Genomic DNA, 20928 nt, shown 5'->3' on the forward strand with positions numbered 1-20928 from the left:
TTCAAATGTTAATAGATCCTTGTTTTAAAAAAAGTGTATTGTAGTTGCATAATTTCCTCAGAATGGGTGGTGGGTGTAATGATATTAACAGAACCATATTTTAATTAAAATGATCTGTTTCTTGTGTCTGAGCTCATATTTCAGAATAGTGATGATGGGTTTAGCTGGTACTGGGCCTCCCAAATGGAATAAATGGAATAAACATTTCTGCTTAAGACCCCATACAACCCTGAGTTGCCCTGTTGTTACTATTAGCTGTATCAGTAATGAGAAAGAAACTAACTAGGACAGAAATTCTTTGATCTTAACATGTCTTAAATTTATTGGCTCTTGTGTTTAAGTTTTAAAAAATGAGTAAGAGTTGAACATTTCTAGAGTATGTTGTAAAGGAAACATATAAATACAATATGTTTGATGATTTATATTTACAGTCTTGTCAATGAAGCAGAACATGACAGCTCTGTGTTGACAGTAATTATATGAGCAGCGACGGTGAATGCAGCCACTGAACCATCCCCTCCACGACCCGCCCATCCGCCGCTTCTCCCACAGCCTGGTCAGGTGTTCGCTTGTTTCCACACGTAAACTTTGGATTTTGATAACTGATCAGCTTCTGTGTCGTGACAAACCCAATCGAGGACATGTTCAGACGGATACTTCAAATGGTAAGCCTTTGTGAGGTTTATCAATCGGGATCGCTTTTGTTTTGAGCATAGCGGCTCGTTTTCCCTGGAAGACGCAGGCCCATCTGTGTCTGGTTTCTTGATGGGTGCGCGTGTTTAGTTAAATGAGGTACCGCTGATGGGTGGGGCTTGTGGGGCTTGCGTGTGTTTGTGGTTCGTGGATTTCTTGTCCGGAGTGCTTCTCAATATCGTCACGTTGGGGTGGAAACATCAAGCGCTCCTTCCATTTAGATGACACAGCTAGCCATTAGCGCATGCTAACTTGATGTAGTTGAATGATTGTACTGTTGACAGTAATGAAAATAGGTTCTCCGAACAAAATTCAGATTTATTTGGTTCTATTACACGACATTAGAACCCAGTAAGATAAAAAAGGGACGGTTAATGTTAATACTAAGGCTTAGTTAGAGGTGGTTTAATTCATCAGATGCTAACGCTATCGTTAGCTACAGGCGTTGAAGAAATGCTCTATGAGCAAGCAAACAGGCGTTTTAAGTAACTAGGCTTATAAATGTATGTATAAACAAACTGCATGGTTGACAGTAGAGTAAGTTGTTGGACTAACGTACTAAATTGAGCTGAAAAGCTTTCGCATTGGACCACATTAACCACAATGCATTGCTACCCGCATTGTGTACATTTGGAGCACATGACTCGCCGACTTAAACTATTCAGCCATAACTTTATAACCAGTGACAGGTAAAGCGGAAAGCAGAGAGTTTGATATAGTGACACCCGTTAGATTGATATGTAGGGTATATACAATATGAAGCTACATAATACTACATGCAGTGTTCTACTTAGATATTTTTCCATAAATGTGGTTTTAATCTGTTCTATATGACACGGAAGTTGTATTTCCTGATGGCTCTAGCATTGCTCTGCAGAAAAATAAAACCTCACTAAGCACACAAACCAGTAGGATGTTGTTTTAGTATTAGAACGTGTTCAAATAACACGGTATTTATCACAATGTAAACAACAAAAAACACATAACATGCTCTTTTTGTTTTTATTTTTTAAAAAGAAAACGTAATACTCCTGCTGCTGAAAAAGTAATAAATCATAAAGTTATACAGTTTGCCATTCTGGGTCTAATGGAGTAACACCGGGAATCTAACAAGTTTTAAACAGAATTTGCTCAAATTCCAGCTGACCAGCAGTCTGCAGGAACAGATTGTGGAGGGAGGTTGTGCTGCCTCCATAGAGCCAGTAAGAACTGGTCACTTCTATACTTTTTCTGGCATGTGTACAAGATAAAAATACAAATGTGAATTTTAAGTTTACCTTTTAAAACCATGCTTTAGATTGTTGCTGGTCACTGGCTTGTTCCTATCCACCACTCAGGCAAATCTCAGGCTTGGTCTAAAAACTATAAACACATGTTTAAAGTATATACCTGACCTTAAAATTCTCCAGATTACATTCCAGACCAGCTTAAATAGCACGCAAGTGGGATGTGATTAAGAAGTGAGTCTGGTCCATTGAGACCTAACAACGTAATTTCCTTGAATCAAGGCACCTGCTGCTGATGGCTGGATGCCTCAAGTCATTTAGCATTAAAGTACAACTCTGTTTTGAAGAAGTAATAAACTCAGCATTAGGTTGTATTTTTGAAGCTGGTTGATGTGTTCTCATCGTTTAGGAAAATAATCTTCACTCCCTTGAGAAAGTATTCACACCCATGTCATGACACATGTGTTTTCAGCCCAAGTCTAATCCTCTGAGTCTGTAACAAATGCCTCATTCAAGCAGAGAAAACTAATTACTCCACCAGAAGTCATCTAACTAGAGTTTCGAAAGTCTTTTACAGCAACTCTAAACACACAACCATTGGTACAGTTTAATGGTTTAGATCAAAGCACATCCTCTGAAAGAACGGCACAGTCAAAGGCCAGATCAAGGTCTAATTGAGAATCTGTGGCAAGACTAGAAACATTGCTGGTGATCTAAATATGACTACGGTAACCTGTGTTTCCTGTTTTTTAGGATGCTGTTTGTTTTCTAAACCTTTGAGGTTTTTCACAGCACAGCTGGATTAATAGTAAGATTAAAATTACAGAAGCCACCAGTGGTGTCCTCTTGGTGAAATGTTTTTTTTTCTTCTTCTTTCTATTCCCTCACTATTTCTAAACCAAACAGTTACTTTGAACTTTTTAACTGGAACCAAAATGTCAGAACATTAATGTCTAATCAATCTGGCAATGTCAAGTCAATTTGTCAGGCGACTAAACGACACTGTAGTTTCATTACTGCTTTACGTCACAGCTTTCTGACCTTTGGTCACAACGTCCACCACCTATAAGTGATATTGCTCCATGTTAAATGTTTTAAGGGTGTATTGGGCTAAAAATGTTCATCAATAAATCCCAGAATCAAATTTTATTTTATGACATTGAATTAACGGTAGTAAAACCTCAAATTTATGATAAGTAGTGTTTTTGATTTGCTGATGATGGTGTCGTGAGGTTATAGGCTTGCTGTTTGTTTGATCTGGATCAAAGGTTGTTCCATGACGCAAACCTTCAATCTGCTTTCAGACAAATTGTTTATTGCGTCTGCAGTCGGCTCCGAACAACGAGGCTTGAAGTGTTCAATGTATATCACATGGGCCTCATTCACTAATGTATTCATTTCCCAACAAAATCCTATTTTAGTACTGAAACTCAGATAGAAAATGACAATGGGCTCAAATGACCCTGATTAAGAATACATTGTTTAATTGGAATAGCTCTCTCTTTTGGATTAAGTAGCATAATTTAGAATGCTTAATTTTCTTCCAAATGACCAGAAGAAACATAAATTTACTAAAATGATAAAAATGTTGTCGCTGTTGTTTGTGGAGTTGGAAGTGATGATCTTCTTGCTGAGTCTATAATTTGTGGTTTGGACCCAAAACACTGCTGCAGCTCTTCTTCTGCAACACTGAGAGCTGACAATGTTTGAACAGAAATGCATCCTCAGAGCATTGTCAGTATTTACAGACTTCATTGTAAAAATATGTAAAGGAGACCCTAGTTGCACAATAGTATTAAAAAGAGAAAATCCCATTTAAAATATTCCCTGGATCCAACATTTTACTCAGTGAAATTCCTCAAAATGAAAATCGAAAAATCAAAGCAGTAGGTTTTACATGGAAGGAGTGGAGATGTCAGCTCCACTCTTATTATTGGTATCTCTGGTAAAAATGTGTAAAAGCTTGAGATTTTTCCCCTTGATTATCAAATCTCTCAACGTGTAAAGAGACAAAATAAACTTAAGTCTCCGCCCAGCATTGTTCGTCAAAGTTCCTTTTGCCATTAAATCTCTTATTTATGTTCTGTTTTGATTGCAAGACAATTGTCTTGCAATCAAAACGTGGTGAGTTTGAATCCAGCTTAGCAGCTACTTGTCAAGAGACTCTTAACGTGGAGTTGCTTTGACGTGTCGGTATGAATAGAAAAGGCCTGTGACTCCATTTATCCAGCAGCGTTCAACACATCTGTGTTATTTCAATGGGCGTTCCCTTGTCTTTCCCCTTTTTAAGCAATTCGAAAGACAAATATCTTTCTGACTCGCATCATATTTGACTCGGGGCTTCAGGGAAAAAAAATATGGATTACTAATTAAAAGTTCTCAGGAACTCAGTTCATTGAGAGAAGGTAAAGGATTTACTCTAAAAATGGCTGCTGTGAATTTATTTTAAATAAACTGCTAAGGGGTGGAGGGTGAACATTTTGGCACCAGTTATTTTGTTGACTGGTGCCAACAAAAAGTATGTACTTTCTGTGTAAGATTACGCTACTCTGATTAAAAACAGAAAAATAACTACAGTCACTTCAGCAATAAAATACACAATGCACCCTACAGGAGATCTTTCCTGCCCACAGCATTCACCATTTACAATAAAATTTAAATTATATGGAGCTTTATATAGAGCCTACAGACACTGCCGCTCTTCTCTGTGTCAGTCAGGTGATTAAACAAGTCGCATTCATATTAATTCGCTCTAGTCAAAGTGTGTGTTGTCGTCTCCAGACTCCTGGGAAGGGAGGCTCCCAGAATGCAGAGTCGGAGAAGCCCACCACTGACCTGAACCACGACCAGACGTCCGAGGTAACGTTTTTCTAACATAACGCTGAAACACTCTGAATGGGTCTGGTGTGATGTTTTTAGCGTGTGATGACGCGTTTCTGTCTCCAGGGTTTCATCTGTCCTCAGTGCATGAAGTCTCACAACTCTGCAGACGAACTCTTCAAACACTATGAGCTGTTCCACGACACTGGAGACCTCCCCGCCCATGTGGCTCCCACGCGGTGAGGCTAGTTTTAACATCTACAGTGACTTGAAAAAGTATTCATGCTTCCTAAACTACATATGAGGGAAGCCATATACACTGCTGTGTGTATTATTCACACCCCTTGAACTATTTCAGATTGTCACAGAGCAGCCATAGATTTCATTCAGTGATTGAACCAAAGAAGGGCACAATTGTGAAATGAAAAAAGTGATTCATGTTTTCCAAAATCTTTTACTTTTAAAAATGTGTGGCAGTAAATGAACACTGCACATCACACCGTCTCCACTGTGAAACACAGCGGTGGCAGCATCATGCTGTGGGTAGCCGGTGCTACACTGGAACAGTTTGAATCAAAGCTCAATTGTCATTCGTCCATCACATAAAATACATTCAAAGTTCATGGATATTATGTGACAAAATGTGGAAAAGGTCAAGAGGTCTGACCCCTCTTGCATGATACTGTAAGGTCACGCGTCCGCAGCTGACCTCACTGTGGCAGAACATTGTCCTGATTCGTCTCTTTCCTCCCTTCAGTGAAGACCTCACCATGTTGCGGCAGGAGGTTCAGGATCTCCACGCTTCTCTCAAGGTGAGGTTGAAGTTTCAAAGCAGTGAGTGTCGCAGAGCTGTGAGAACATCTGCTGTAAGATCTACTTTTGTCCTTTTTTATTTTTTATCAGGAGGAGAGATGGTTCTCTGGAGAACTAAAGAAAGAATTGGACAAAGTTCAAGGACAACTGAAGCAAGTAAATCCTTTAAGATATTTATTATAATACAGTAAAGCACTGGCCCTCTGAATACACAACTGTGTGATCAGTAAAGATGCTTTCCTTTGTCTTTCTGCTCCGCAGAACGATGAACCGATAAGCGCTGAGGATTCAGGTGCTGAAGCGTTGCGTTCAAAGAACACGTTGAGATGGAATCTTCAGTTATTTGTCGCTGACATGCTGGATGTTTTTCTTCCTCAGTCCTCGAAAGAAAGCTAGTGGAAGCAGAGACGGAGAAGTTCAACATAAAGCAGATGAAAGACCTGTTTGAGCAGAAGGCGGCGCAGCTGGCCACAGAGATAGTAGGTCAGTGTGGGACTGGGAGACTATGAGGTCAGAGTCTGGGGGTCAGCTAACAAGCTGAAGTTCTGTTTTACTCAACCGCTGTCAACCTCAAAGCTGCCTTTGTGTTGTATCCACATTTTCTTGAAAGCTGTGTGGACATTTTACTTCCTTTTAAAAAAAAAATATTTTTGTTGAGTTTTCTTGAACACACACTAAAATACAAGTTCCAGTCATACAAATAAATAAATTGAAGTATTTTCTAAAAAATAATAATAATAAAATGTGTGGATACAACCACTTTGAAAGATTACCATGTCACATACCGCTCTTCTTTGTCTTTCATCTCCAGTTTTACCTTTTCTAGATGAACGTCTTTCATTATATGCTCTAGACACATTTTCCTACTTTTTAAAAGTTTTTTTTAAAGACATTTAATTGTTTTGATTTCTGAAAAACATCGAATCTGTTAGACCTGAAGTCTCGCTATGACGAGGAGAAAAGCCTGAGGGAGGCTGCCGATCAGAGGGTTTCCAGTTTGAGCGAACAGCTGCAGAGGGAGAAGCAGGAGAATGAGAAACTTCAAACAGAATTGGTAAACACACAAAACTCCGTCTTTTCAGCTTTTGCTTCCAGCCCAGCAGCTCTGATGCTCCTCTCTGAGTGACCCGGTGTCTCCGCTCTGCCCCCTAGCTGCAGCGGCCGGGAGTGGAGGACGTGGAGGTTCTCCAGAAGGAGCTGGTCCAGGTGCAGACGCTCATGGACAGGATGACCCGTGAGCGGGAGGAAGAGTCCGAACGCCTCAAAAGCCACTACACAGAGCTGCAGGCTAACTACACTACCTCAGAGGTTTGGGCGCTAAAACATCACCACTTCACTTTTTCAGGGAGAGCTTCAGAAATCTATCCAGGGAGAGCTGTGAAGTTATTACATCGTATACCACTGCCCTGCACATTTTGCAGCTCTTAATTACCTCCCAGTGAATAATTCAGAGATTTTTTTTTTCCCAGCATTTTGGAGCAGAGGAGTATTTATAGCTCCATCATGTAGCTCCAGGCTCTGAGTACTTTCTTTTCTCAACTATCAGTTCTATTTTTACCCAAGAACCACATTCTGAATAGATTTTCCCTCTGTCATGATTAAGATCACAGTGATGTTAATGGCTGCATATTGAACCCGTTTTTAGCAGCGAGCAGCGCCTTGTTGAGCACACTGAGCTGAGAAATGGCGAGCGATACTTTTTACGAAGCAAAACTCAAAGATTAACAAATTGTGTCCTGGTCCAATGATGAGTTTACATACAGTCATTGGCCTGGGTGTAACATCAATTTTAGGCTTTTACAAATGCATTCAAACAGCTAAATAACAAGTAATCTCAGTGAGTTTTTAAAACTAAAGATGGGAATATGAATGGTGTAATGTTTGTGTTTCGTATGCATGAATCATTAAGAAGGCAAAGGCAAAAACAAACACACTAAACCCATTTTGTGTCAAATACCCCCTTATTTCCCTCAGTTTATAAAACTGTTTGTCCTCCTGAAACTGAAGCTTGCTGTTGTTGTTGTTTTTGTTTTTTTTCTGACTCACCTTCTGTCCTCGTGTCTCCTTCCCCTCCCTCCTTCCTGTGCCTCTCACTCACTGTATCCCTTCGATACACAAGATTCAAAAACTGGAGGTAAAACCGGTCGATTCAAGTCGGTCACCAATTTAATTTAACCTTTAGGAGTTTTCCTTTCCGAATGCAGATTTTTCTGTTGTCCAAGCAGTGTGAAACTTCTTTTCAAGCACTTTTTTTTCATGCAACCATTTGCTTTTAATTGTTTTGCATTAAATTTTTTCCATCCCTTCTTCACTGTAGTTTATTGAATACACACTTAAGGACGTTGGCAAGACTCTAACACAGGTCTGCTGATGTGCAGATGACCATATCCCAACTAAAAGCCGAGCTGGAGAAGGGTCCACAGGAAGCTGCTGTCTACACACAACAAATCCACGAGCTGCAGGGAAACCTCAATAATTTGCAGCAACAATGTCAGGTAATATTTACACAGCAGCGGAAGGAAACATCCATTACAGTCACGTGATCCTGAACAAACAGCTGCTGCTGGAAATGTGTGGGATTTCACCTTTCCGGCAGTTACTCTCACAAGCTTTACCAGCGGCCATCTTGTTGTCTGTGAGCCTCCCTTTCTGCAACGCAGTGTCGCGATGTCACTAGCCGCCTTTAGCAACAGACACTTGCTGACAAAGATTATGGTGAGCACTATTAGAAAACCAGCAGGGCGTGATAGTTGGTTGCCATCCTTGTCAGTCTGTGTGAAATTTAACCACAGCCAGGTAATGTGACTGGTGCAATGGGAGGAGAAGAATGTAGCGCAGAGATTAAAGTGTCGCTCATCGGGCTCATGTGGTCCCACGGCCCGCGGAGAAGGTGTTTATTTACAGATAGCAGAGGGATTACAGTGGTGGATCCTCCAGTCTGGTGCCTTGTTTCTTCTGACAGAACATTGGTTTATTAGAGGCCAGTTGAGCAACCATCAGGAGGTTAATTGGTCTCTAAGTCTAACATTGAGAAAAGGAGACGCACCAAAGTAGACTTTAAGAGATGAACTAAAGGCGAGGGTTCAAAAAAAAAAAAAGAAAAAGAAAAGCACATGTGTCCTTTCGACTTGTTGGATTTCATCTGCTGAACCCGGGTGTCCTGTTACAGTCTGAGGCTGGCCGCCCATGTCGTCGTCGTCACCAGCATTTTGTTCTCTATGACTCTGTTATCGAGCTTGCTGCCAGAACCCGGGCCGTGAAAAGAGCTCTCCATGCAGAGGCGACATGCCGCACGTCAGTCCGGCCTCATGACTGTTCCTTTCCATTGCTCCTATCGCACAGAGGCTGTGGGAGTTCACGAGGCGTCACATCAAACTGTTTTAACTGTAGACGTTTTTCTTTTAACATGTTTCTTCTTTGCGTAGGTATGAAAAAAGTCGAATGGTGTATTTATAAATGTCCCCGTTTCATTCTTCCAAAATATTAAAATCTGCCCTGCTCTGTTTAGTGCCACAATGTTATTTTGTTTAGGTGCTTGTTAGTTTGCAGGTTTTCATGTCACTGTTTGTGTTTGTATGTAAAAATGTCAGAGGTTGACAGACGGGTGACGTTATCTCAGGATGCTGAAACAAGCGGAAACATCTCATTATCTCAGCATGTAGTGAGATCCTGAAACTGTTTTCACTAAATCAAGCTCTTGTTATCCTGACAAATCAATCCCGACATCCCATTATCTTGACATAACATGATATTTAGATAGATGGATAACTATATTCCCTCCCCCAAAAAGAAAACAAGCTCAGAGTCTCATTACTTTTCTGTAGTTGTTTGTTAAACGTATTGTGACGAGACTAGAACTGATGGTTTTGTCATTGTGATGTTATAACAATTAACTAACTGTAGCAACAAGCTCATGGTTTTGTTTTCTTTATATAACAAGTTTGTGTACAAAAAAAAATCAAGGTTGAGAATTAATAAGATAATTATGATGACGTGAGCTCAAGGTCTCATTCCTCAATGTATTTGAAATTGTTTCCAGGACAACAGAGGCGCAAAATTTCTTTATCCTGATTTGAAGCTATTATAAAACTCAACAAACCAAGCTCAGGATTGTGTCGTCGTAAGGAGATCAACCATCTGTATTAAGACAACATGATAAAAACAAGATGAATGAAATATTGTTTTCTGACAGTTAGAAACTATTAATGCTTGTAGAAACAATAACACTAAAAAGATGCACAATGAACACATTTTGTTCTAACATGTCAGAAACTGGCAGATTATTGTATGAAATAGTTCAGATTTGTTGGAAAACAGGAAATGTGTAGGAACTGTGGAAAAAAAGACAAAAGTATTAGGATCTACTGCGATATCATTCCTGTCAGGCCAACCACAAGAAACACAGTCTTACTTATGTTTCTCCTCAGAAGGCTCATAACAACATATTCTGTTTTTTCCCGCGCTAGAGTCTCTCTGAGAAACTTGTGCGTAAGGAAAAGGAGCTTCAGGAAGTGGAGGACACTCTGGGAGCCGAGAAAGCCGCCAAGAAGGGCGTCCAGGACAGCCTGAGGGAGCGGGACTCGGAGGTGCAGGAGCTCCAGGCTCGAGCCGCGGGGGCCGAAGCGTCCCTTCAGAAGGCCCAGGCCGAGCTGGCGGAGAGGGCCGAGGAGGCGGCCAAGCTGAGGAGCGAGATAGCAGAGCTGGAGGTGAAACACGCAGAGCTGAAGGTGGAGAGGAAGCAGCTGGAGCATCAGAGGGAGGAAAAAGAAAGCCAAGGTGCCCAGCAGCAGACAGAGATCAGTCAGGTGAGATCAGTAGTGTGCAGAACAAGAGCTGTGTGCAGACAGATAAAAAAATAACAAATAAACAAAAAAACTACTGAGTCATTCAGATCAAACCTTAGCTCAAACAGCACTTGTTAATCGTCATGACTCATGTCCTATATGTTGAGACAGAGACCCCTTTATCGACTCAGACTGCATTATTGTACAAACTCGGCGTTTGAGTCGCAGTCATGCAGAACCAAAAGGCTCAGGTTCTAGAGGGGCAAGTATGTTTTTCTCTCCATTTCTAATCTTTTTGTCTTGTGTTTTCACACTTCCTGGTGCCCCTGCAGCTGCATGGCAAACTGCTGGAGGCCGAGCGGCAGGTAGGTGAGCTGCAGGGCCGTCTGAAGGAGCAGAGGCAGCTGTCTGGTGAGAAACTGAAGGACAGAGAGCAGCAAGCGGCCGACCTCCAGTTCAAACTCTCCCGAACTGAAGAACAGGTGGGAATGTGAAACTTTCCGGCAAGATTTATTCTTATTAGTAGATTGGGTTGAAGACAACTTGGACTTAAAATGACACATTTTTGGGAGCAAAACAGGAGAAAATGAGCAAACATTCACTGTGTTTCACTTCAGCTGAAGGAGAGCTGCAGTAAGAACTCGGATCTGCAGCACCAGGTGGAGAAAGCCAAGCAGCAGCACCAGGAGCTTCAGGCGCTGCAGCAAAACACCAACGGCAAACTGCGGGAGGCGCAGGTACTGCACAACAACACACACACTCTTATCTGAGACCGGAAGGCCAAGAGAAAGCAGATATTTATTCACAGTGCCAAAGCAATAACATTTGTCTTCAGTGAGTTGGATTTAGGTCTGGGCTTTCTTTAGGCCATTCTAACACATGAATATGCGTGATATAAACCAGACCATCGGAGTTTAGCTCCTGCTCTGTGGGGAAACTAAACCTGTGCCTCAGTTTCAACTCTCAAACCCCCACAGCGTGACACTGCAGCAGCAGAACTAAATATAAAATGTTTTCTTGCATCCTTCTGCAGAATGACTTGGAGCAGGTGCTGCGTCAGATTGGGGACAAAGACCAGAAGATCCAGAACCTGGAGGCCCTGCTTCAGAAGAGTAAAGACACTGTGAGCCAGCTGGAAGCGGAGAGAGAGGATCTGTGTGCCAAAATCCAGGCTGGGGAGGGAGAGACGGCGCTCCTCAACCAGCTGAAGGAGAAGAACCATGCGCTGCAGGAACAGGTGGAGGTCCACACACTCTGCATTCCTCTGTGGTCTCCTCAGTAATTGTATCATGATGTTCTATACGTTTCTGTGCTCATGTCGTACGCGCTACATTATTTTAATGTCTGGAGCCGTACAAATGCCAGTAAATCTTTGATATATTTTTTTTCTAGGGCTGTAACTAACAATTATTTTAGTAATCGATTTATTCGATACATTTTTCAGTTGATTGATCGGATAGAAAATTGGTAAATTATGTTGATTTTTTTTTCTTTGATCCCTTCAAATAAAAAAAAATAAAAATTTCAAAATGCAACAACATAGCAATCTTTTAGTGTACACTTGATCATTTGCAGCAAATGACGCATCTGCAGCTAAAAAAAACAATCCCAACATGTGAAAAACTCAACCTGTTCTGTTTGACTTAACACTGTTAGACTGATCTGTTGATCATTTTTTTGGGATTAACCAATTAATAATTGGATTAAAAAGGTACTTCTTATCATACAATTTGCGCCAGATGAATCTTAAATTGCTACTTGTGGAGTTCTGGGTAGTACATATTTATTTATTTCTACATTTGTTTTTATGTTGAATGCAAAATGCATACATTTATTTTGTACAGGTTTGGCTTTATTACTGCTCTGAGGGTGTTCTTATCGTTAACGATTAATCGATTATTAAGTCAGTTAACGATTACTTCAGTTAATCCACTCATCACGATTGATCCGATTGATCGCTCTGGCCCTAATTTTTTCATGCGGGACTTTTAAAGGTTGCGCAGTTGACGGACAAGCTGAAGAACCAATCGGAGAGCAACAAGCAGGCCCAGGACAACCTTCACAAGCAGGTCCAGGAGCAGAAGACCCAGCTGCGTTCAGCCCAGGACCGAGCGCAGACCCTGGAGACGTCCGTCACTGAGCTCACTGCCCAGCTCACCGACAGCAAGGAGAAAGTATCCCAGCTGGACGCTCAGGTACGTCTGTCACTCGAAGGCGGGTGACTTTAACTCAAAACGTCAAACAGTGTGCCGTCCTGTTGGACTAACAAGTTTTTCCATTGGTCTGTTTTCCTTTAGCTGAAGGCCAAAACAGAGCTGCTTCTGTCTGCAGAGGCGGCCAAGGCTGCACAGAAGGCCAACCTGGAGAACAGCCTGGAGGCGTCTCAGCATGCTCTGCAGGACAAACAGCAGGTGGGGTTTTTTTCTTTTGCGCTGCTTATTTATTTATTTATTTTTATTTCTATGCTAAACGGTTGCTTCTTGAGTTTTCTGCGACGTTTACTGGATTTCCGTATAACCGCCTTCGAATGTCCGTGATGATGTGTCGTGTAGGAGCTGAACGAAGCTCAGAAGAGGCTGGAGGATCAGGCCCAGAGGCTCAGAGACAGACAGGAGCAGAGTGCCCAGCTGGAGAGCAGCGTGAAGGACTGTAAAGACAAACTGCTGGCCTCAGAGCAGCGGGTGGAGCAGCTGGAAGGGCTCAGCAAGGTTTGTATTAGAAACACAATCGAAACCGTTGGTGACGTGTGCTTAAAAACCAACACTTTGATTTGAACAGAAACTGGAGTCTCAGGCAGCGGAGGTGCAGACTGCGAGAGATCAGCTCCAGCTGGAGGTGCAGAAGCTGCAAAAGGAAAGTTCAGAGGTGAAACGGAAAGCGAATGAGCTGCAGCGCTCCCTGGAAACAGAAAAGGAAGGGTGAGCTCAGTAGAAACGCATTGTAGCTTCACATCTATGAAGGCTTTCCTAAACGTTTGGCTTCTTTAACGGCTCTGATGGGTTTTTCTACACTTAGAACGAAGAGTCTGCATGAGGAGCTGCAGAAAAAGGCTGCAGCTGAAGGTAGCTTGCAGCAGCAGCTGGAGCGCTGTGAGCAGGAAATGGCGGCTCTGAAGGTGAACCTGGACAAGGTGACCCAGGAGGGACAGAGTCAGCAAGCGGAGCTGAGCAAGAAGGCTCAGAGTCTGGCTGCGGAGCTGCAGAAGGCCCAGCAGGAGAAAGAGGCGCAGAGGAAGGAGCTCGGAGCGACTCAGGAGAGCCTGCAGAAGGCCAACAAGGCTCTGAAGGAGAGTCAGAATCAGCTGGAGGCCGACAGGAAGAACCATAAATCAGCCATGGAGGACAAGGTGGGTTCGACCTTCAACCTGGATCAATTAAATAACCACTCTTTTATAAAAAACAGAAACTGAAAGCAATGTTCTGCTCCGATCTTCAGGACAAATCTATTGAAAAGACAAAGAAGGAGCTTTTGAAAACTAACGAGGCCATCACTAAGAAAATGAACGAATCGAAGGAGCAGCTGGAGCAATCGAGAGAGGTAACGCTCTGAAAAAGCAGCTGAGCTTCACTGTTTCAGGTTGTACTCATAAGTGATTCCTCAAATGTCAGGCAGAGAAAACGTTGAAGGCGCAACTCACGTCATTTGAGCAGCAGCACTCAAAGACTCAGGGGACGCTAAAGGCTAAGGAGGAAGAGTTGAAGAAGTTGCAGGATCAGCTGAAGACGGTTCGGGGATCCATGGAGGAGGAGGCGAGGAGGCTGAGCGGCCAAGTGGCTGAGCTGCAGGAAGCGGCTGTCAAGAAGGTGAGGATCTTCTGTAACGTTGACGAGCAGCTTTGAAATAACGCACAGGAGGATCCGAGCATACGTTTTGTTTGATTCTCCTCTCCAGGCAGAGGAGGAGAGGAAACTGGCGACTCGGGTGTCGGAGCTCAGCCAGGATTTGACCACTGAGAGGAGCCGGGCGGCCGAGCTGCAACAGTCCCTGCAGCAAAGCCAGGAAAACCTCTCCAAGCTTCAGTCCGACTTTTACGGCAAAGACTCTGAGGTTTCCTCTCTGCGTCAAGACCTGAAGGTACAAAAATCACCAGATGCAAACCAGGTTCACAGTGCCCAGCAGAAAAAGGACTCTTTTTAACAATTTCAGCTATTTTCTGTGCAGTTCAGAGGAATTTTATATGTTGACTTCAAATTTTTTACTTCAATTTGCGTCTCAACTACTTCTAAAAACAGCCCATGCTCTTAAAGAAAACCCACCCAGCTGTTTTTTTGGCATCAAGTTTAAAGTTTTAAGTGTTTTGTTGACTTACCATCCAGAAACCATTTGCTGCATTTGTGTTGGTAGTGCATGAGGCTCCACTTGTGCTTTTCAAACATGCACGGTTGTATAAATGCACACCTGTTTGCAGCCATTTTCACATGCCAGTATAAATGTTAAGTTCGCGGCGTGGCCAACAGCAGCTTATTTGGATTTAAAGTGGCAGGAGGCCCTAAAACAGTTGGTTCTGAAAGGAGCTCAAAATATGTAGAACTTAGCAGATTAAAACCTCATTGTCTTATAGACTTATCCTAACCTATTTAAGAAAGCACAATAGGTTGTCTTAAAAAAAAAACATTTAAGGTCCTTGTTGTGACGTGACAAAAGTGTGAATACTTTTCTGAGGTCTTGCACAAACTAAGAGATGTTTTGTGTCTCCAGAGCTCAGAGGAGAAGCTGAGCATGGCTCAGGAGGAGCTGGCCGCCAATCGGACTCATCAGACGGCCTTAGAGGCCCAGATCCAGGAACTGAAGGCGGCCCGGTCAGCACTGGAGCAAGAACTCTCCAAACGGCACCAGAAGCTCCAGCAGCAGGAACAAACCCTGAAGGAGCTGCAAAAGCAAGAGGTCGGTCAAAGGGTTTGAACAGCAATGTTCACAATTGTGTTGTCATAATTTGCTAAGCGTGTGCGAACTGATGCAGGGTCAAGTTAAAGAGGAACTGCAGAAGGAGAGAAGCAAGACGGAGGAGCTGAACAAAGCCAGGAGCGCGCTGGAAAAGAAAAGCAGCAAACTGACCTCTGACCTGAAAACGCTGGCGGAGAAAAGTGAGAAGGTGGGTCAGCTCTTCATGACCTCAGTGACGTTTTAAAGTCATCATCAGTTCAACTGGGTCTGGATTTTTTTTTTTTTACCAATACACTTTTTGTGTTTCCATGCAGAGTGATGTCAGCCCATTCAGGCTGCCATTTTTATTACTTTGAATTTAGCTCAACTCAACTCTATGACAAAATATTAGGGCGAGTCTAAGGTTTTTTCTTTTTTCGTATGACCAGAATAACAACAATAGAGTCGAAATAATACCAGAATAAAGCTATAATATTAGGAGAAAGAAGGAGTAATCTTGCGAGAACTTTTACACAAAAAGTAGAAAGTTTAAATGAGCAATGTCGAGCATCTTAAGGAAATACGTAATCTTTTACCACATCAGTATCAAATTAATATCAGTAACAGGACTTTGAAATTACCATGCAAACAAATCAGTATTTTGAAGGAACCACACGGACTGATTAGCGCTGCTCACACCACACTGAGAACTCTAAAATTACGTCTTTACTCAGCTAATAATGTTCTCATAATTACTGTATTTTCCAGACTATAGAGCGCGCCTCACTATAACTCGCACCTACATAAAAAAAAAAAAAACAACAACAACCTGGAAACGTACATATATAAGTCGCACCGGGCGATAATCCGCTGGTATTTCCTCTGCTCTCGGTTTTCCACCAAGAGGCATCAGAGGGCTGCGTCCTGAATACACCTGCTACTCAGGACGCAGCCCTGCGTCTCCATGGATTCGTTCACGCCGAGTTTACGTGCAGCTTCAACTTAAAAGGGGCATCATATGAACTTCTTCATGTTGTTTCCATGATGAGCAGGTATGAGTTTGACGAAATTTTTCCGTCGGGCCTGCTGCTGGCATGCGTTTGTTCTAGGCAGCCCTTTCTTCTTTGATTTTCAATTTTGACTTTCAATGATTCACTTCCTGCCAGACAGCCCCCTGGTGGTTGAAGAAAAATCCACAGAAAAGCCGCACCGGGCTATAAGCCGCATGGTTCAAAGCGTGGGAAAAAAGTAGCGGCTCATAGTCCGAAAAATACGTAAACAAAAAATTACCATGCCTGAATTGAAATCAAAGTCACTTTTTGAAAGTAGTTATGTAATATATATTTTTTTAGAAAAGAAAGTGAAAAAATGATTAAAATCGGATATGTTTTGAAAAAAAAATATTTTTACTAGTGGAAAGCCATTTGAGTATGACTGGAGAAACACTTTAAATTCAGTCCATTTACTATTTATTTTCATAAACACATGTGATCCTTTGTTGAAAGCACCTGACCCTTTGTTAATAATTCCTCTTTAGGAACTAGGAGAGTTGCAGGAAGCCAAGCAGCTGCTGATCCAGCAGAAACTGGAGCTGCAGGGCCAAGTGGAGGCCATGCAGGGGGCGCTCAAGGAGGAGCAGAAGGAGCACCAGGTCACCAAGGACAGCAGGAGCAAGAGAGAGGAGCAGCTCGTTGTCCAGACAAAGGAAGTCCAGGATCAACTCGTAAGTTCCCCTCCAAGTAAATGCCTCTGATCCCCTCGCTGCCTCTTCTTCTAGCGACCTGTTCCTCTGCTCTCCTTCTACAGGCGGCGGAGAGGAGAGCCAGAGAGGAGCAGGTGAAGCGCGGGGAGGAGGCTGAAGCTAAGCTGAGCGTGCAGGTCACGGCCCTGAATGAAAACGTGGCCACGCTGAAGAGGGAGTGGCAGAGCAGCCAGCGGAGAGTCGGCGAGCTGGAGAAGCAGACGGACGAGCTGAGAGGGGAGATCGCTGTGCTGGAGGCTACGGTCCAGAACAACCAGGACGAACGGCGCGCTCTTCTGGAGAGGTCAGTGGACTCTTGGACAAAGAAAGTTGTTTTAGTCAGACTTTGAGAATACAAACATGAGAGGAACGCTTAGAGAGACGATCTGATTTTTGGTAAACGGCTCTGCGGAGACAACTGGTTGCACAGCACAATGAGGGTTAAACTTCATAAAAAGGGGATTTAAATCTGTCCTAATCAGGTTCCTCAGAAAATGAAGAGAAATCAAAAGACAAAAACTCTCATCCCTCCGAGTACCACATACACCTGTTAGTGATCTGTGCCGTTTGCCCTGCAGGTGCGTCGCCGGTGAAGGCGAGATCGAGAAGCTCCAGGCCAAAGTGGTGGAGCTCCGGAGGAAGCTGGACGACACCACGGCGGCCATGCAGGAGCTCGGCAGAGAGAACCAGTCGCTCCAGGTGAGTTGGCCGCGCTGCACATGCAGCTCACAGGCGGGTTGATCACGTTGCTCCCTGAGTGTGACTGCTGCTGTCGACGCCCGCAGATCAAACAGTCGCAGAGTCTGACCAGAAAGTGGGCGGAGGACCATGAAGTCCAGAACTGCATGGCCTGTGGGAAAGGCTTCACCGTCACGGTCAGGAAGGTGAGAACTCCTCATTGTTCCCAGCGAGAGACGCGTTCTGCTTCCTGTTTGTATTCACTAAGTGCCCGTCATTTGCCTCCCTCCCTCCTTCTCTGAATCCACAGCACCACTGTAGACACTGCGGGAACATCTTCTGCGGCGAGTGTTCAGCGAGGAGCGCCCTCACGCCGTCCTCCAAGAAGCCCGTTCGGGTTTGCGAGACGTGCTTTGAGGAGCTCCAGGGCTGATCTGCAGTATTCTCCTGCCCCTCAACTCCCTCCCTTTAACCCTTTATATTCCAGTGGGCAGAAGAAGGCTCGTCTTTGTCATTTTTAATGTGCACTAGAGCAAAAAGACTCCCATTTGCATAGGCCATCTGGCCGTGGTGCGGAGGAGACGCAGCGGAGATGCAGTGGGATCAGCTGGGACCGTCCGTATCTGTTTTTGTGCCTTTTGCTCCTCCTGTGGACTGCCAGAGAGCGGAGGCGGTGGATCCGCGCTCACCTCTTTAAGTTCATATTCAGGCCTCCATCGGCGTTCGGCATCGTCAGCAGTTGTGAGGTGGCTGCTTTGATCTTTGCTCATGTCTGCTAGTGTCACTCTGCACCAGGGAATGAACCGACTCGGCTCAGTGCAGCTCTGCCATACAAAGATGAATGCGAGTAACTTATGATTTGCTTGTAATTATACACGTCTATTATAGGACTCTTGAATTCATGCGTTTGAAGTGAGAAAGCACTACCTATAAAAGTATATTTTAAAAATAAAATTTCCTATTAAATAAAAGCTTATTTAGGTTCTGAAAACTGCAGCAAAAACTGGACTGGTTTGTCTTTTCTAGGCCAAAAACTATCTCCACTCCTGATAGTGACTTTTTCCATAAGGAAATTTTCTTGTATTACTGACAATAATGGAAGAAAAGTATCCTGCAGATGCTTTGGTATCAGTAGAGCTAATTAATTCTATGGAAAGTGAAGAAATTCCAAAAATAATGGATGAATGCAAATGTTCCAAACTTATATTTGGTGCAGCAAAGCACGTTGACGCATTCATTGACCAAAAATAGTGTTAGGTTTTAGTAGAATAAGAGCTTTTTTTCTGGTTTTACCTGCAGATCACACCTGTCTCATTAAATAATTACAGTAATTAAATTCTCACCTTAAAGTCATAAAGCTACATCTGAAGTATTATAATTTCCTCAGTGTTTTCACTTAACTAAGAATTAATCTTGGGTTCTAAAAATAGCTTCTTTTTTTTCAGTTTATTCTATTAACTACAGTTTTGATCTATTTTTTTGATCTATTCTATTCTATATTTGATTTTGGTGTCAGCTAAAGTATTTATTTTCTATATGCAAATTTTATTCAAATTAGGCCTTTTTAAATTGTCAAACATTTACAGTGTTTATCTTATTCTTGATTTCTTCAAAGATCAGTCATCTTGTCCAGAACCTGTCATGTTAGTTACTTCCTGTTCTCTTTGTATGGCAGCACGTTTCCTAATCTGCAGAAATGTATGTATTGAGTCCATTTCACGACCAAAGAATGTCTGCAGCAGAGTTTGTAATGTGTCAGTATTTGCCTGAAAGCGTTTGAGTTGTGACATTTTTATTGTGAGTCTTTGTGTTGCTTTGTCACTTGATTGTCTGTGTGTTTATTATCTTCAGGTTGTGGCAATGCAGTAACTGAAGGTGCCTCCATGTTTTAATTTGGTCTTTTCTGCAGTCCAACGGCACTGATTGTGTTTGAGTGTGTGCGCGCTCTGCTTTGAAGCAATAACTGTAGTGGTGTGCGTGCGTGTGTGTAGGCGTGTGTGTGTGTGTGTGTTCACGGTCATGCCTGCTGCATGAATCCTGGCTGCTCAGAAGCTTGGCATCTCTCTGACTCGAGGTTCAGGAACTGCTGCCTGCAGGTACAGCAGTTACTGCCAGTTCTCTGTCCAGCTGAGAACACTGTAAAGCTAAAATTTCTGCTATTTTAATTTATAATTGCTTGCGGGTTGTGATTGGATCTATTGTACTTTTTGTTTTTCTCTTTTGACTGGAGCAAGTGGAAACACTGTAAAACAGATAATGCACAGTATTCTGCAGCAAGCAGCTTGTCTCAGATTTACCAAATTAGCTCTTTGTGTTTGAATGATCATCAGACATGAATGTCCATTTCACCTTCTGAAAAATCCTTGGGTTTTTTTTATGTTAAATTGGTTTCATGCCTACCTCAGCTTGACTGAGAAAAAGCACTATTTCTAGACGATGGACATCACAAATGTATCACTACTTGTATCCGATTCAGGATCTACGACTGGTGAGAGGTTTTGCACCTTACCTTACTCCGGGCCCGTCTTTGCGAGGCTGCAAACATAGGACAACCAACTTTATACAGGCTTCAGCATCTCCTGCTTGTTATTTACTAATGCTGTCATAATTATCTTTGTAAATGTTCGTAATGAGAGAGATAAATTGCTTACGTGTGGCCGTAGAGATGTGCAGTAAAACAGTGTTTGGATTCATCAGTGTCTCGCTCATTTTTGACACCACAGACTTGCTTCAGGCACTTTGTGGCTTCATGTGTTGCTGTCGGTTATCGTGTATGACGGCTTTACTTTTCAGTTTGGGGGGACGTACCCGGTGGTTGCTCAGGTGTGCCTGAGGCCAGGTTCCTCTGCTGCTTGCTGAGATCTTGTACAGTGTGGGCGGCTTCGTTTGACCTGCATGGAGGGATGAGGTGGTGTATTGTGTGTTCACGTGCGCCATGTTGATTTTCTTTTTCATTGTCATGACAAGTGTAAATAAAAACCTGCAGTATGTTTCTAAAGGTCTGTGACGCATGTTTTTCTTTAGGTTCTTGTCTGAAAATTGTCCACTTGTTTGTTTTAGATGTGGCCAGGAAATGGAATAGTGAGCTGCTTGTTGTCCACAGAATGATGCTGCCACCACCATGTTTTGAGGATGCTGTATTTTCCAGCATGTTTCCAGTCAGTCGAATTTTGCTCAACGCTTCGTCTCCTTCAGATTTTTCTTTCATGAACTCCTTATGTAGTTCGGGTTCCTAAATTCTGTCTGCAAATTTTCTCACCTGAGCTGCTAATCTCTGCAGCTCCTCCAAAGTCAACATTGGCCTCTTAAT

The 20928-nt window shown here is 42.9% G+C and overlaps 1 protein-coding gene across 2 annotated transcripts; it reads left to right on the plus strand.

Annotated features, from left to right (window-relative positions):
• Nucleotides 1–518: 518 nt before the first annotated feature.
• Nucleotides 519–20616, plus strand: eea1 (early endosome antigen 1). 2 transcript variants are annotated; one of them, XM_044124690.1, is made up of 30 exons: nt 519–665; nt 4701–4778; nt 4866–4978; nt 5497–5551; nt 5643–5708; nt 5814–5844; nt 5931–6035; nt 6485–6606; nt 6705–6860; nt 7672–7686; nt 7931–8047; nt 10019–10357; nt 10669–10818; nt 10954–11073; nt 11370–11573; nt 12331–12531; nt 12634–12747; nt 12889–13044; nt 13115–13254; nt 13352–13682; nt 13772–13873; nt 13945–14139; nt 14228–14410; nt 15035–15220; nt 15297–15428; nt 16737–16922; nt 17006–17244; nt 17519–17639; nt 17726–17824; nt 17929–20616. In XM_044124690.1, exons 1-30 carry the CDS (start codon nt 642–644, stop codon nt 18049–18051), a joined length of 4203 nt encoding a protein of 1400 aa, XP_043980625.1. In that variant the 5' UTR covers nt 519–641; the 3' UTR covers nt 18052–20616. The 2 variants fall into 2 exon arrangements, with proteins under 2 accessions (XP_043980625.1, XP_043980626.1); XM_044124691.1 differs by lacking the exon at nt 7672–7686.
• The last annotated feature ends 312 nt before the right edge of the window (nt 20617–20928 follow it).

The sequence above is a fragment of the Gambusia affinis genome, linkage group LG08 (assembly GCF_019740435.1).
Source record: "Gambusia affinis linkage group LG08, SWU_Gaff_1.0, whole genome shotgun sequence".
NCBI classification, from domain to species: domain Eukaryota; kingdom Metazoa; phylum Chordata; class Actinopteri; order Cyprinodontiformes; family Poeciliidae; genus Gambusia; species Gambusia affinis.

Coding starts and splice junctions, on each gene's coding strand:
- eea1 (XM_044124690.1), top strand. CDS start 642: ATGTTCAGACGGATACTTCAAATG. Junction 12,532..12,633: donor TATCCCAGCTGGACGCTCAG/GTACGTCTGTCA, acceptor GTTTTCCTTTAG/CTGAAGGCCAAAACAGAGCT. Junction 13,045..13,114: donor AGCTGGAAGGGCTCAGCAAG/GTTTGTATTAGA, acceptor TGATTTGAACAG/AAACTGGAGTCTCAGGCAGC.